The sequence below is a fragment of the Temnothorax curvispinosus genome, unplaced genomic scaffold, assembly GCF_003070985.1.
Source record: "Temnothorax curvispinosus isolate PA1 unplaced genomic scaffold, ASM307098v1 QBEX01005269.1, whole genome shotgun sequence".
In the NCBI taxonomy this organism is placed as follows: domain Eukaryota; kingdom Metazoa; phylum Arthropoda; class Insecta; order Hymenoptera; family Formicidae; genus Temnothorax; species Temnothorax curvispinosus.
The window spans coordinates 72445-87428 of record NW_020215049.1 but is presented as its reverse complement, the minus strand read 5'-3'; the positions used below and the strand labels follow the sequence as shown (position 1 = coordinate 87428).

Below are 14984 nucleotides of genomic sequence, written 5' to 3'. Positions count from 1 at the left end.
CGGATTTGAACTTTTCATCGGCATCACACAAACTACAGTTTTCCGTAGTTTTCGTCGATTTTAACGGTAGCCACTTTTTTCATATAATTAGTGCGTGGTCCTTTGATAAAATTTTACAGGCATGTAGTATCCACTAAACATAGTCGAAACCCATAGTGTTAAGTTCCGCAAATGCTTAGTTTCCGAGAAAAAATTTAATTTTTCGATCAAATTAACGTCTTTCATGTTCTTGTAATAAAAAAATAGTATATTGTACAACTAGTGGAAAAAGTAGTCGATTCTGAATGAAAGTGAAGTTGGTTGCACGAGCGAAGCGAGTGCGATTATCACACTCATTTGGGCTCGACCACTCTTCCCACGAGTTGTTCATACTATTTTTCTTAACAAGAGCGTGAAACAGGTCGCTTTTCGCGCTTGTTTTACAATTTCATTTCTCCACTAGTTGAGAAATGGCTCCATGTTTCAACGCTTACGTCATCATTGCGAAATGGATCGTTTTGCTCACTTAAAACAAGCGCGAAAAGCGGCCCATTTCACGCTCGCGTTAGGAAAAAATTATATCTCACTCTATGAATTGAGAATAACATTAGAAAAAAGATAACCAATTGTTGTGTGGATATGAAAAAGTGCATGCGTGGATGGAGTAAGTAGGTTCCGCCCCCTGCGGGGGCTCGACTACCATTAAACTAGACACATAAGTGTGCCTTGCAAAGTACATGGGTGAACTTTCCACGCGTGGAAAGTTGTAAACCCATGTGGCACCCCTGCAGTGGGCGATATGGAGTGAACCTCGTTTCGCGTGGAAAGTTGTAATGAGTTTATCACATACTAAATCATAATTTTATAAAAATTAGAAAATAATTAAATAAAAATTTAAAAAATGCTTAAAGTTTTAATTTTTAATAGATTTATTATGTCTTTAACCAGAATATACTTCTTTAATTCTCTGAAATTAATTTTGAAAAAGATCTAAATTGTGTTTGACTATATACAACTTTATTTCAACATTTTATGCCTTTATCTTTCTCATCAGTAAAAATCAATTTAAGGGCATTCATTTGGTGGAGGCCATTTGAAACATTTCCATCAAATAATACGTAAATTAAGCGTAGGAGGTTTTCGGAAGTTCATCCAATATAATCGTACTTTTATTTCGATTATAAATACTTAGCTTTTGATAGTCGACAGATTGTATTTCTCAATTTAATATAATATATTTATAATATAATTTTGTTAAGCAGAATAATAAACATAATAATTATTATTCTATTATTATTATTGTAATTATAATTATTGTTGCAAGACACAAAATTATATTCTATACGAATTGATATCGCGTTATTGGATCAATCGGGCTCACTTATTTAATTTCGAGCTGCTGTAGGTAGGTATGTAAAAAAAGAAATGTCACGACATTGTTTCACGATGACGCCATGCCTACTTCATCGCCGTCCTTGGCAGGCGCGTGATTGCTATATGGCGCGCTTAATTTATTTAACTTAAAATCTCAGAAAACACTGTCAATTTGCCTGCACGTGCTAAATGCTACATGACATCATATACTTCACGCAAATGCGAGATTCACGTAAACGACAAATACGGGTGAGAACAATGCTAAACGTAAATTGCATTCCTAGCAGATGTATGATGAAATTAAATTTTATTTATGTTTAATTACGTATTCGATGTTGAATACACGGAGAAAAATACGAAAGATTTGGTGCCATGAAAAGGGACGAGGTAAGTATAAACATTTTACCATCGCGTGAGAAATCCGTTATGACACAAGTCGAAGGAGGCCACGTGAATCCCCATTGTTGCAAATTCACGTTCTTTTCCGATTTACGTTTATAGCGGATTTCTCGTGCGCGGTATCGACGGTAAAGGATTTGCTTCTCGTCCAAACTTTCTCCGTTCACAAGAGAGAGAATTCCTTAAAAGCCTCTAGAAACTTGGAAACTTCTTTCAGAAATCGCCGACTCGTTTGCCCCGCCGAGGTTATCAGCTCGTCGTTCAAGCCTAAACTTAATAACTATTCAGGGAAATATGTGTTTACCGAGAGTAACGAGGTTGCTGGTAGCTCTCTCGCGATTGTACACCTGGTACAGATTCTCTTCTTCGGGTACACGCGTCGTCTCCATCGCGGGATCGCAAGAGAGGTCCGACACACCCACTATTTCAGGAACGTTGAACCCCGCGAGCGGGCGCGAGTTTCGGGCCGACCTCGGCGAGTAGGAGAAAGCGCGAAACCGGAGAGACAAATCTGCGAGTGAAAAAAAATCACAAAACTGAGGGTTCCGGCGCGACTTTTTTCACAAACGGCTCAGTTGGCGATTCTTCCACGGTTCTTCGCCTATTGCGTAATCAAATAAGTATGTAAAAAAAAGTTAAAGATGTAAGAAATAAATAATTATTAAAAACTTTCGTGGAAGATTTCACAAAGTAACTAACGAAAAATTGGAATTAAGAAAAAATGTATGTGTAACTCTGAGACGTTATACCGAGAAATGTAGCAGCGAATTAGTTCACCGAAGCGAAATATGAGAAAAACAAAGCGAGCCGAGATACCGTGACGCTCTATCGCGTGAAAGACTGACGCTGATAAGAAAAGCAAAGTGTTTATCGAGCTTTAATCAAATTTATCGCGAATTGCAGCGCCTATCGCGACAATTGTGTACATTCTGGGACATTACTATTGTTGTTATTGTCACCATCTCGTTGCGCGTCGTCGTCTACGCTTCGGAATACGGAAAGAGTTACAGAAATACGAGATAAATGCAAGAAACGTTGATCGAGTGCCGAGATCGAATCGTAATTATCGCACAAAAAATTCTCGAGAACGATAAAGTCAAAGTGCGGCTTTATATCGTTGTTTGCTTCTTTTCCCGTTCACCTTGCAGTAACTTACACTCTCGCCTTTGCTCGCGAGAAGTTCCAGACGATTTCGCGGCGAATTTTTCCACGCACTCCTGAGGAACAACACGTGTTTAACGAGGCGGGTGCACGCATGCGAGTGACGCAGTGCGCACGGGAACGTCGACGGGACTGATTGTCATTGAAGTGCGCAGGAAGGCGATACCGCGAACTGGAGGAAGGAACGAGACTGGAGAGGAGGAAGGACATTAAACAGGCATTAAGACGATAGTGGGGCATTCCCGTACGTTGGACGGAAGCTGCGGTGTTCAGAAGAAACGGACGGCTTATGCGGCTGGGTGTTCCGCGACGTCTGCTTACGAGGAAACCGATTACACCGCATACAAACACGCCGTAGCTTCGAGGAAACGTTCGGTTGTTCTAGGAGAAAAGGGGTCCTAGGGGGGAGAAGATATAAGGTGTCTTACTTTGCTCTTTTAGAGGAATTTAAGAACTTCTCAGTTCTCTGTAAATACTTATTTTAAATGTACTTTTAAGTAGCAATGGGATTAATATTTTTATTTTTGTGTATCTGAGCTAGTAAATTATCTTATTGGATAACTTCTATTAATGGTGAGTAATAATGCGCATTATATTGTAATTTCAGCTTAACCTCAAAAAGCTATATTAATTTTTTATTGATTACACACCCTCTTGTACCATGGAACGAAAGTGCTTCCTGTAAGAAAGGTAAAGAAAGACAGGTAAAGAAAGGTAAAGAAAGATAAAGAAAGGTTCAGCCCATGTAGAGGCTCAGTTAAAATTTTTTAAATAATTTTTTTAAAAAGAGTTGATATATTAATTTGAAATCTGTACACTTATTTTTTAAATACATGTAACATTTTCTTACTAACTATCATGTTTAAATTGAATTAGCCTCCCCTTCTTTCAAATCCTCAAGTTTCTTGAAAATTGACTTGAAAATATCAATATTTCTAGGGATGTTTCAAGGTATGTTTTAAGGTACAAGAGGGTGTGTTCCAAGATATAGGTACATAAACATGTTGTACCTTGGAACAAAATTTGAATAAAAAAAATACTTGCTCGAAGGTATTTTTTCCATTGCTTTTAAATTATGTATATTGTTGTTTCATTGTACACACTGTTATAGCCGTATTCATAGTTCTTCCTTGAGGAATAAGGATTGCTTGTTCCTTATTATAGTTATTCTACATTTCATTAACCTTCCTTGATCGATCATTCCTTGATCGACCTTAAAATTTATGAAGTGTAGAATGAGGAACAAGGAATCCTTACTCAAGGAAAAGCTATAAATATGGCTATAAAACCCTATTCTCATGTTTTTGTAAAAAATTAATTTTACTTCCTAAAAAAATTAAAAACCAAATATTGTTCCAAGGTACAACAGTCTCTCCTACAATGTATAAATAGTATATTGTACTACTAGTGGGAAAAGTGGTCGATTCTGAATGAGTGTGAAGTTGGTCGCACGAGCGAAGCGACCATCACACTCATTTGGACTCGACCACTCTTCCCACGAGTTGTTCATACTATTTTTCCTAACAAGAGCGTAAAACAGGCCGCTTTTCGCGCTTGTTTTACAATTTCATTTGTCCACTAGTTGAGAAATGGCTCCATTTTTCAACTAGTGGAGAAATGGATCGTTTTGCTCACTCAAAACAAGCGCGAAAAGCGGCCCATTTCACGCTCGCGTTAGGAAAATATTATTTCTTAATGAATATTATTCCAATCATAGAAAATAAAATTTGATTATTGGATTCGACTTAGATTTTTAAGTGCATATTGAATCTGATCCCATCTCTACTTCTTGATGAAATTCTTCAACTTGGATCTTAATCAAAAATCTAGTTTTTAAATATCTAAATTTATAATTTTAGAGTGAAAAAAGTTGGGGAAACTTCGACGATCCAGGTTCAATTATTTAAAAACGAGTTTGGGTCGATGTACAGTACGTCTTGTTTCGAGTCTTGTTTCTCTGTAGACGAGTTTTTATAAACCTTTATTTTTAGTAATCAACCGTATAAAAAAGGGGCATAAAGCCGTAACAAGATGTTCGTGTTAAGTTATTTAATAAATAAAATTTACATACGTTTCGGCCAATATCTGGCCATCCTCAGTGTAGAAAATAACAATACAGAAAACTAACACATTACAAGTGTAACGAACGCATGGCACGCAATCTTTCTGACGTTTGTGTCGCAATTCTAAGTCGTAAAGTGTAACGAAACGCATGGTACGCAATCTATCTACATTAGTATCGCATTCTAATTCATAAGTTAAGTCTAATTCTTTATTTTTAGATTAATTTAAAGTGACTTTTCTTTGTCCATTAAAAAAAATTTTTTTTACTAAAATAATTAGTAATGAATATTGCAAGTGTGAGAACATTAATTCGAATTAGAGAAAATTCGAAGGCGAATGGCGGCGAATGGTCTTTCCGAGTAGCTATTGGGTGAACTGGTTACTTAAAGCACTTTGTAGTAGAGACAAATTAGACCAAAAAAGCGCGTTATTTCGGAACCGGTTAAAACTACTCGGATTTAAACGTTTTTTTTTTTAATGTAGGTAATTAAAAACACTACAATGTTTATGGGTTAAAAATTGACGCTTTAAATAGGAAATTCAAGGAAATTTCGAAAAATTGAAATTCTAAGACAAAACATTTTTTAAACGTACTAGCTTGCATTTTTTGCTTATAAACTTAAAATAATTATAAAAAAGAGGTTTTTCAGATAGTTAATTATGTTTTTATTGATTACAATTTATAAAATTCGAAATGTAATATTTTACAAAATAATTTGTTTATTTGCAGTTAAGGGCAAGCAACAAAATCATACGTTGCATATTCTGGTAGGGCACGGTCCATAGAATATTTTAAGGCCAAAGAGAGCCGAGCAACAAATTTTTTAAATTAGTTTTTAGCCATCGAAGTTGTAGGTAACGGTCGACGCGGAGATAAATAATTTGTTTATTTGCAGTTAGAGGCAAGCTACAAAATCATACGTTGCATATTCTGGTAGGGCACGGTCCATAGAATATTTTAAGACCAAAGAGAGCCGAACAAAAAATTCTTTTAGTTAGTTTTTAGCCATCGAAGTTGTAGGTAACGGTCAACGCGGAAATAAATAATTTGTTTATTTGCAGTTAGGAGCGAGCAACAAAATCGTAAGTTGCATATTCTGGTAGGGCACGGTTCATAGAATATTTTAAGACCAAAGAGCCGAGCAACAAATTCTTTAATTTATTAAATAATTATTAAATAAAAATTTATTAAATAAATAATTAGCGTCAATTTTTAACCCATAAACATTGTAGTGTTTTGAATTACCTACATTAAAAAAAAAACGTTCAAATCCGAGTAGTTTTAACCGGTTCCGAGATAAAAACCTAATTTGCCTCTACTATAGGTGTGCTATAGCGAACAATCATGCAGTATTCTGTGATGTAAATATATCGTAAATGGCAGAAGAAGACTAAACACGTTTCAATATAAAATATTACAATACACTTGTAGTTTCGCGTTTTAAACGCACGTATTAAATATCTTATCATCATTAAAAACAACGTCAGGTCAGAGTAAATATTCAGGTGAACGAGTATTACGCACAAGTGTCGCGACACTAAATTCTCGAAAGATTGGGTCTATCGAGATCTCGATAAGATCGATAATGCTCGAACATATTTCAAATACGTAAAATTTTCAAAAATACTTGCGGATTTATTTAGATAAGATCGGCTCGCCCGTTCAGATGCATCCGCGCGTACTTCCCTGCGCGCGTTGCACGCGTTTTTGCGCTACGCTAACGCGATCTTTTTTTACGTCCGCGAGAGCGGATTGGGTAATCGTTTGAATGGGACTTTAGCGCTGGCACTGAGCCTGCCGAGCTTATCGAGGTCTATTTTGTACGGCTGATTCATACTGCGAGCCGGACATCAATATCGCGCGTCCCGCGAGTGCGTAACACACGCGTGCATCTTGCGTAAACTATGAAGACGAGGACAGAGAACTCGCGACGTTAACTATATCATTAACGGTTATCTTCCCTCTTATTGCCGCAACATGAATTCCCATCAATCTGAATTACTCGCGAGCCTAATCGCGGCCAGATGTGTGGCATTAATGCGAAACTTAAATTGACCGAACGAAGAAGAGACAAATTTATTTATTTTAAGAGACCAACTTGAAATTATACATTAAGGTATGTAAACGTAAAGAAAAGATCATACAAGTTGCTAGCTTCTGAAATGTCATTTTCTGGAAAATATAAGGTAATTAGAAAATAATTATGATATTGTGAAAAATAAGTCTAATTTTTATTAGTCATAAAAAATTTCTGTTATTTAAAAATGAAAATAAATCAGAAGAAGGTGATGCGTCTTACATTGGTGAGACAAGGCACATTTAGCCGATAAAGAGACGTATGCCGTACGCGCTGTCAGAATTAGGGTTTAATTATAAGCGATTTCTCAGTACTTACTAACGTATTGCTCCCACCGCGCGTGACGTCGAATCGTCGCCAGGCGAATCGGTGAAATCGGCGAGACAGGTCTCATCACATCCGCCATTTTTACACGTTTTCAACAACGCACTCGGCACTTTCTCTACGCGAGGAACAACGGTAAAACGCAAGATGTTACAAGTTGGCCGAGAGATCATTACTGCGAAGATAAATTTATAAAAGCGAAGGTCAAGTTATTTTTTAAGCCTCATTGTTTCTCTTATACATATGACATGTTAACAAATTTATAAAAAAAATATATATGTATATAGAAATTGCAATCAAAATGTAAATCTTTTTCACTCTTGAATCAATTCCTGTAATACACTGTTAAATTCGTAGTGTCAAATTATATTCAAATTGAGTCATTTTTAATCACATTCCTATATAAATCGCCACTGCTCCTATTCAATATGTCGTTAATTTAACTAAAACAATGTTAATTTAACTAAAACAATGGAGTTAAAATAAACACTATTTTGTGTTAAAATAATAAATTTTGACACACATGGTTGTCAAAAATAGCAAAATGTTATTTAACTTATTTAGGGAGTTTTTGCAATACCGTCTTTCAGATAGTGAATGTATCTGAACAATTCAGATACGGTTACCATATCTGAAAGACAGTATTGCAAAAACTCCCTATTGATTTAAATTTCATCCTTTAACATTTAACAGTGTAATATCACAGATATTAAACAGTTTCTTATAAGAATAGCTTCTCGTAGTAGTGATATCTAAGTCATCCCGCATTCTTATCGATGCCAATTGGACTTTAAAATATGATTTTGCCAACGAGAGGGGGAAGCGACGAGAAATACGCAACGGGCAGCAGAAGTGACAGATGGCGGCTCGGGGATATAAACAAACGAAAAAACTTTTACGTTAAAAATATCCGTTGTTCGTTATCGGCAACGATAACCGTTCCCGTCCGGATTCTCTGTAAAACACGCGCGAACTGAATTCACCACGGCGTCTGTGTTGTGCTCTCTAACTTATACTGGCTGCGGGGTAAAAATAAACCTCAAATTAGAGCAGAACTAGCTAGACTCGTTCTCTAGCTGGATACTTTAATCCTATTCCAGAAACGCAGTCGCGAATCTCATTTTCGCGGATCGCGTGACGCGGGATTAATTCTCGATCGATCATGACGCACATCGGAAATGTTGCGCGTCTCGAAAAAGGTGTGGACATCCGATCTAAAAGATTACCATCTACGAACACACAACGACGACCTTCTTAACAACTCGAAAAAAATTGGTCTAGATTTAATTGTTTTGACTTCAGAATTGATCCATCGGATTCGTGAAGAAGTAAAAAGAACCGTGGCTGTACGTTGCACACTTCGACTACAGCTGCGAATAACGCAGCCGCGGAACGAAATATAGAACAACGACGCTGATAGAATAAAGGCCTTCACACAATGAAAAATATAAGGAACAAGGAGCAGATATTAGCGATTAGGACTAAAGAATCAAGAATAAAGTTGGATGCACGATGAAAAATACAGGCAACAGAAACATGGAATAACACAGGCAATAGATTTTTAACCTGTCGGAAGCCGTTTATTAATGGTCCACCAGCTTTATTCCTAATTTCTTATTTCTAATCGCTAATATCTGTTCCTTATATTTTTCATTGTGCGGGGGCCTTAATTTGTGTCCTAAATGGACGAGAATGCGAGGTCAAAGGATCACAGCCGGAGACGAACGGAATCGACGAAAATCGACGAACGTCCGGCTCTATTAAACTCTGTTTATCAACGACGATCACGTCGACGACCCGTACTACTAAAACTGGACACGTGGAGCGATACGGGCACGTGCGTAAATACGTCGTCAGGATGATTCGCGAAGACGGCAAGATGATCGATCGGGTCCGGATGTCTGGCAGGACCAGTAGGTACTGGCACCACGTGCTGTTGCGACTGCCGCGCATACGAAACCTCTGTTACGTGAGATCTCCCTCCCTTCCGCGCCACTCTTCCGCCGATGCGATTTTAACCCTAGAACACACAGAGTATGAATCTGCCAGACCCAAACGAAACTTCGCTTGCTCGCTAAATTTTTTATTTTCGATATTTCGTTTTAAGTTCATAACATCATGATAAAATAACACTTTTCGGTATTAAAACTTATTCAGGCATATTCCAAAATCTCAGAGCTAAAAAAAAAAAAAAAGGAGAGAACCCCAAAAATATTAATCTGAACCACATTTAGAAGTTAGAGAGGTCCCCCAGATCCATGGCGTATGTTTTCAGGATGCTCAGACAACTGTGAATTCTATAGGGTTAACATAGAGCATCGAATGGGCGAATCAGGAGCAAAAAATTATCGAAAAATTCCGATCGAACAAACATATTGGGGTGGCGATCGATAACGAAATATCATATTTTGAGCACTGCAACTCCTAAACCACTGCAACACACCCGGCGCATATGCGAGCACTGCGATTAACATCGGAATTGACTAAAGCGTTTATTTTATGTTTGACAATATTTCATACTCGCAAAAAATGCGGTAACTGCGTAATACCTCAACTCGAAAAAAATCCGAAAGTTTCTTTCGTTTCTTCTGGTGACTATCGATAATAACCCGCGTTTCTCGCAAAGGATATTAATTGCAAAATAATTGCGAACAACACGGACGTGGCCCCTTTTCCCTCTGACGGAATATTTTTTTCACCAGTTACTCGGTCAATCGATCGATTGGTATCTAAACCGGCCCGAGTGTGCGCGATTTATTTATCGCGCCTTCCTACATATTTGCGTCGCGAGCGAGCGTAGGAGGTAGAAACCACGCGAAGCTGACCTCATATGGAGGTGCGGATCCCCCCAAGGAACGATCGAGGAAGAAGAGATACCTACGCATCGGCGTTCACCTTGAATTCGTACGGCGATCGTACGATCGATCGTCAAAGAACACGCCGACCATGTCGTGCGGCAATCCCGAGAACGTCGCATATTTAATCGTACGCGGGTGTAATCGGATCGCCGATCGATCGAGAGAACCGCCGACGGATATTCTGATGGATGTCTAATTGCATCATGTCTGAGATAAGCAGCAAACGTAATCTATCCGTAAATGTAGATAATAATACCTTCGGACATGTTCTCGCAAGGCATTTAGAAATTAGTTCTGTTCCTTTACGTCGTTATTCGTATCTGCGTGTCTCACAATCAGTCACTAAACTTTTTTATTCATAACTTTGTAATAAACAACGAGTGACGGCTAAAACCTTCTGAAGGTTATTCAGGAGAGTGCGCTTTACAATATATGTGAAGGAGAAGGTCATTGAGGGAGGGTTCGTAAGGGTAAATATTTACCCTGAAGAACATCTCAAAGTCGATTAAATCACGGTATTTCAAGGACAGTAATTTTTTTTTAATCCCGAGTTCGCTTTTTAAGCAGCGTGTAGTCTTTTAAGGATCGATAACGTAGGACAATTCATTCATTTTAATAAAATAGCGCTAGAAACTTGAACAATTCCGAACATAACAAAGCTCCGTCTGCCTTCGACGGAGCAACGAGCAACCTTGATGACTGACTCCAAAACTATCAATCGCTTTCAATAATCGCTCTATTGTAAACACGAGTGTCATTTATCGAAATAATCTCTCGTTATAACGGCTGATTAAACCGCTAATGACCGAAACAAATTCGAATTATATTTACAATAGCGAATATAAAACGTAAAGCCTAAGATCTCAGACAAGAGACAACACGCATGTCTCAAATCGAGACATATAACATCTTAAAGACGTCATTAAGGGCTCAGTCACAATGAGAGGAATAAGGAATAAGATAAAGGAATAAGGAATAAGGGAATGTCGCATCTCACTTCAGTACACGTACATTAAAGTGAGATGCAATATGCTTTATTCCTAATTCCTTTATCTTATTTCTTATTCCTCTCATTGTGACTGAGCCTTAAGGCGACTTATGTCAGTTATGTCCCGATTTGAGACATTCTGTTATCTGAGATGTAAATCGATGCGACTAAAATCCTTCTTTTGTAAATCTTCCAATCTAACAATAAATGCTGATGTTATAACTAATAATAGAAATTTTTATATCTAATTAACCCTATTCACTCCAACGTTTTTTTCGCCCTAATAATCCTCCAACCATGCACTTTCGTGTCCCACCGAGATTTTGATTTTTCCCTGTTTCGAGAGTAAATGAGCTAGGACTTTGAAATTTTTACCTGAGGTTCCCTGCCACAATAACTTTTTTCCGGCGTGGAGAGGATTCTCCCACGATCATTTGTTTTCCGGAACAAACGACTGTTAGAAATTCGTGGGACACGAAAGGCATGGTTGGAGCGAATAGGGTTAATTGAGCATTGAGAGTCAATACAATAAGAATTATACAATTAAAGCTTCAATTCATTCTCGGGAAGGATCGAGCATTCGCGTTGTTGTCATTCTTGCGGGGCGAACGTCCCGTTTGAGAAACTTACATCCAGGTGGTGAGCCCTTCTTCATGGTGATCCTATAGGGCTGATAAGTGTCACCCGGCTCCACCTTGCCGTACATCGTCCGATCCATCGCCATCCTCGCTCTATACTTACGTGCGCACGCACACACTCGCGTAGGAGGAATTGGATGCGCGTGCGTACGCGTGCACGTGTTCACTCACGTGGCGATCGTCGAGTAAACGGTGACATAAGCCTCCCTCCCGTCACCCCGGGGAGATAATTACGGTACTCGTTGTTGCGTGACGGCGAATTGACGCTAATTTAACGGGTTAGCGCGATAGGAAGACTAGCTTTCCCAAACATACAAGTTACAAGTTAACAACGAGGCACTTTATCTTTTACTGAGATTCTTACTCGCATATAAAATAAAAAAACTTGCGACATGGTAAGAAAAAGAGATGTAAAAAAATGAAAAAAATCTGTAATAGGTAACAATGAATACGGTTCAAGTATCTCTTCCGTATTTCTTCCTCCTACAGTGATCAATCGCGGAGATGATATTTCGCAAGAATAAACGTTTGTTTTCCTATCAGTCTTTACGACTATGGGGAGGGCAACGAACTCTAGAATATTTAAAAGTAAGAGCGTAAAGAAAAAATGAAGCGTCCCGAAGCACTGTGTTGAGCGAAATGATTTACTCGACAGTTCAGCGGAAGAGCTTGGTCCTTAACTGTATTAGTAAGGTTCAAGTGGACCACAAGGCTAATTTTAACACCGCGTAAATTTCACTCGGGCCACCTCATGGAGTTCTCTTCGGGGAAATCAATAGATTGTGATAACGCACGTCAGCAACCCTCGATTTATTCGATAACTGTTGCTATATGCAGATTTCAGTAAGATAGAAGGTGACTTTAAAATCTCTCACACTTCACCATCAGGTTGAGCGATAACTATGGCTTTTCTTTCAAGACTTAGGAAATGTATTTTCCCATTAATCAATGCAATTGAACGACGTTCGAGACTAGAAGTCGATCGGAAAGAGAATCGTTTCCACGGATGGGGAGTTTCAAAGAGGAACACCTGACTGTGTAACGCGCGTCCGCTATCGTGATCATACGATTCCACGCGAACGAAACTTGCACCGAGGCATCTCCGTGACGGATTATTTGTTGAAATGGAATCAGACGACTCGATGTAATTTCCCTCCGGAACGCGAATCTCAGAGTAACGAGGCAGACACGCGAACGCGCGGTGGAGAACGCGACGGGAAATTTGTTGCGACTGCACGAGCAACACGGACGCGCGACTCTTTGGTGACGGTGCCGCCGGCTTGGTGAACGCCGGCGAATAAGAGCAAGACGAGATGCCACGCGCGGGTATATTTCCGGCGCTCACCCGCGCCCAGTGTCACAGAGAGAGCTCTCTTTCGGTCTCTTTGGTCCTGGCCGCTGTCTCCGCTTTCATAGAAAAGGAAACGTCGGAGGGAGGAGAGGGATACAGAAAATCGCTGCGAGAAAGATGAGTAGAGCAAAAGAGAAAGAGAAGAGAGAGAGAGATGACTAAGAAAGGGCAGGTAAATAAATAGATGAAGAAAGAGAGAGGGAAATTGGACAGCGAAGGAAAGACAAATGTGGATATAGAGAGAAAGACAAGACGTCGCGACGCCACGAGAGACATGGACGGAGAGAGAGAGAGGGGGAGAGAGAGAGAGAGAGAGAGAGAGAGAGAGAGAGAGAGAGAGGAGAGAGAGAGACCCTGGTGCATAATATCCCGTGGTTTCTGGAAACTCTAGATTGATAATGACGAAATCCAAATCCGTCGATTTATTCCCGGAGCAATAAGAATATATATATCGATCAGATACGGCGTATCGAGTCGCCGTATGCAAACATTGCTATCGTTATCAGAGGGTTACCGTGTTATCAGCCTGAATATCCCGTCGACCCCTAAAGATTAGCGCGCTCCGCGAATTAAGTACGCGACATTGATCTCTCGCGAGGAAGACTCGTTACGTCACGTACGTCATCATTTAATTAAAGGAATCTCTCATTTACGGTGAACGGTTCAACATTGGGTAACATAGGAACGGGTAACATTGTAACAAGTACGACTCGATTATATCCACGTGAAATAGTGATTAGATTCTCGACATATCGACAATGTTTAAGATTACGATGTTTAAACGGCAAAGAAGGTGCGGTGTGGATCAGAGTTTTTTCTTTCGGTCGTGTCGCCCCATGTCGCCAAGTAACGTTAACAACCGCGAATAGACGTCGAGCAGAAATTCAAAACTATGCAAAAATATCGTTCACATTCAGCTATTCTCATCGGAATGCGCATATGTGGCTCTTTCGTATTTACTCAAAATACACATTACTAATACCCTTCCCTCTCTAATTTAATCTTCATAAGCTGTTGGAATTGACTTTCCACTAGAATCCAAACTGTGACCCTTACCTCTCTATTATACAATTTATCGCAAGGACATTTAAAAAATCCAAATTTTGGAAAATAAACAAAATCACGTATTGTAAAATAAAGTCAATAAATATTGAGAATAAAAAATAATTTAGATTTTAATTAGAAGTTAGTAAATTTTATGATGGGTCCAAAATGATCCTTGACAGCCTATGAAGATTATACATTTTTTCATATATATAAATCTACCATAAATTCTGTATCGTGCACAAGGGTTTTCTCTCCGATTGTCCGGGATTATCTTTCAAGCACCTGACGTCTTGTATTTCCGATCCGCGGATAAAATGTAACGTCTTTTCTCACGTCACGAATGTACCGAATTGCGACACCATAACGAGTGCGTGACAAACTAATGTGCAGCTGGTATAACACTGATGCAACGAGGCCTCCTCGCCATATAGGAGTACGAGATAATAGTCGCGATCGCGACCATGCCCCTCCAGCTTCTCGTGACTTTCCTCCCCATTCTCGTCGCGGACATTTAGCACGCTTTATCCGCGAATCTCTACGCGGATTCGCGATGATGTTAGCAACTTGGAAACGAGTCGGAAGTCGGCTAAACGAGAGAGCCTTTCGGTCGTCACACGGATAGGATTAATCTCCCCCACAATGCACGCCATTACATTTATATAATAGATATAATTTAAAATAACTTCTAATAACATAATTATTTCTAGTAAATGTTTGAAAGTA

General features: G+C 39.0%; 1 protein-coding gene across 16 annotated transcripts in view; it reads right to left on the bottom strand.

The window, feature by feature from the left end:
• LOC112454678 (leupaxin) overlaps positions 1 to 14984 on the bottom strand; it is a 42260-nt gene that overhangs the window by 25327 nt on the left and 1949 nt on the right. For 2 of the 16 annotated variants that reach the window (XM_025016193.1, XM_025016192.1), the window contains exons 1-2: positions 14481 to 14642; positions 11856 to 12163 (exon numbers count right to left, since the gene is read on the bottom strand). The exons of 1 other annotated variant lie outside the window; for it this stretch is intronic. In XM_025016193.1, the coding sequence (XP_024871961.1) occupies positions 11856 to 11949 (94 nt within the window). In that variant the 5' untranslated portion in view covers positions 11950 to 12163; positions 14481 to 14642. Of the gene's footprint in view, positions 1 to 2056; positions 2264 to 2908; positions 3050 to 7373; positions 7555 to 8278; positions 9157 to 9182; positions 9400 to 9928; positions 10088 to 11855; positions 13470 to 14480; positions 14644 to 14984 lie in introns of those variants that run through there. 13 more of the 16 variants (XM_025016178.1, XM_025016182.1, XM_025016180.1 and 10 more) reach the window with 13 other exon arrangements.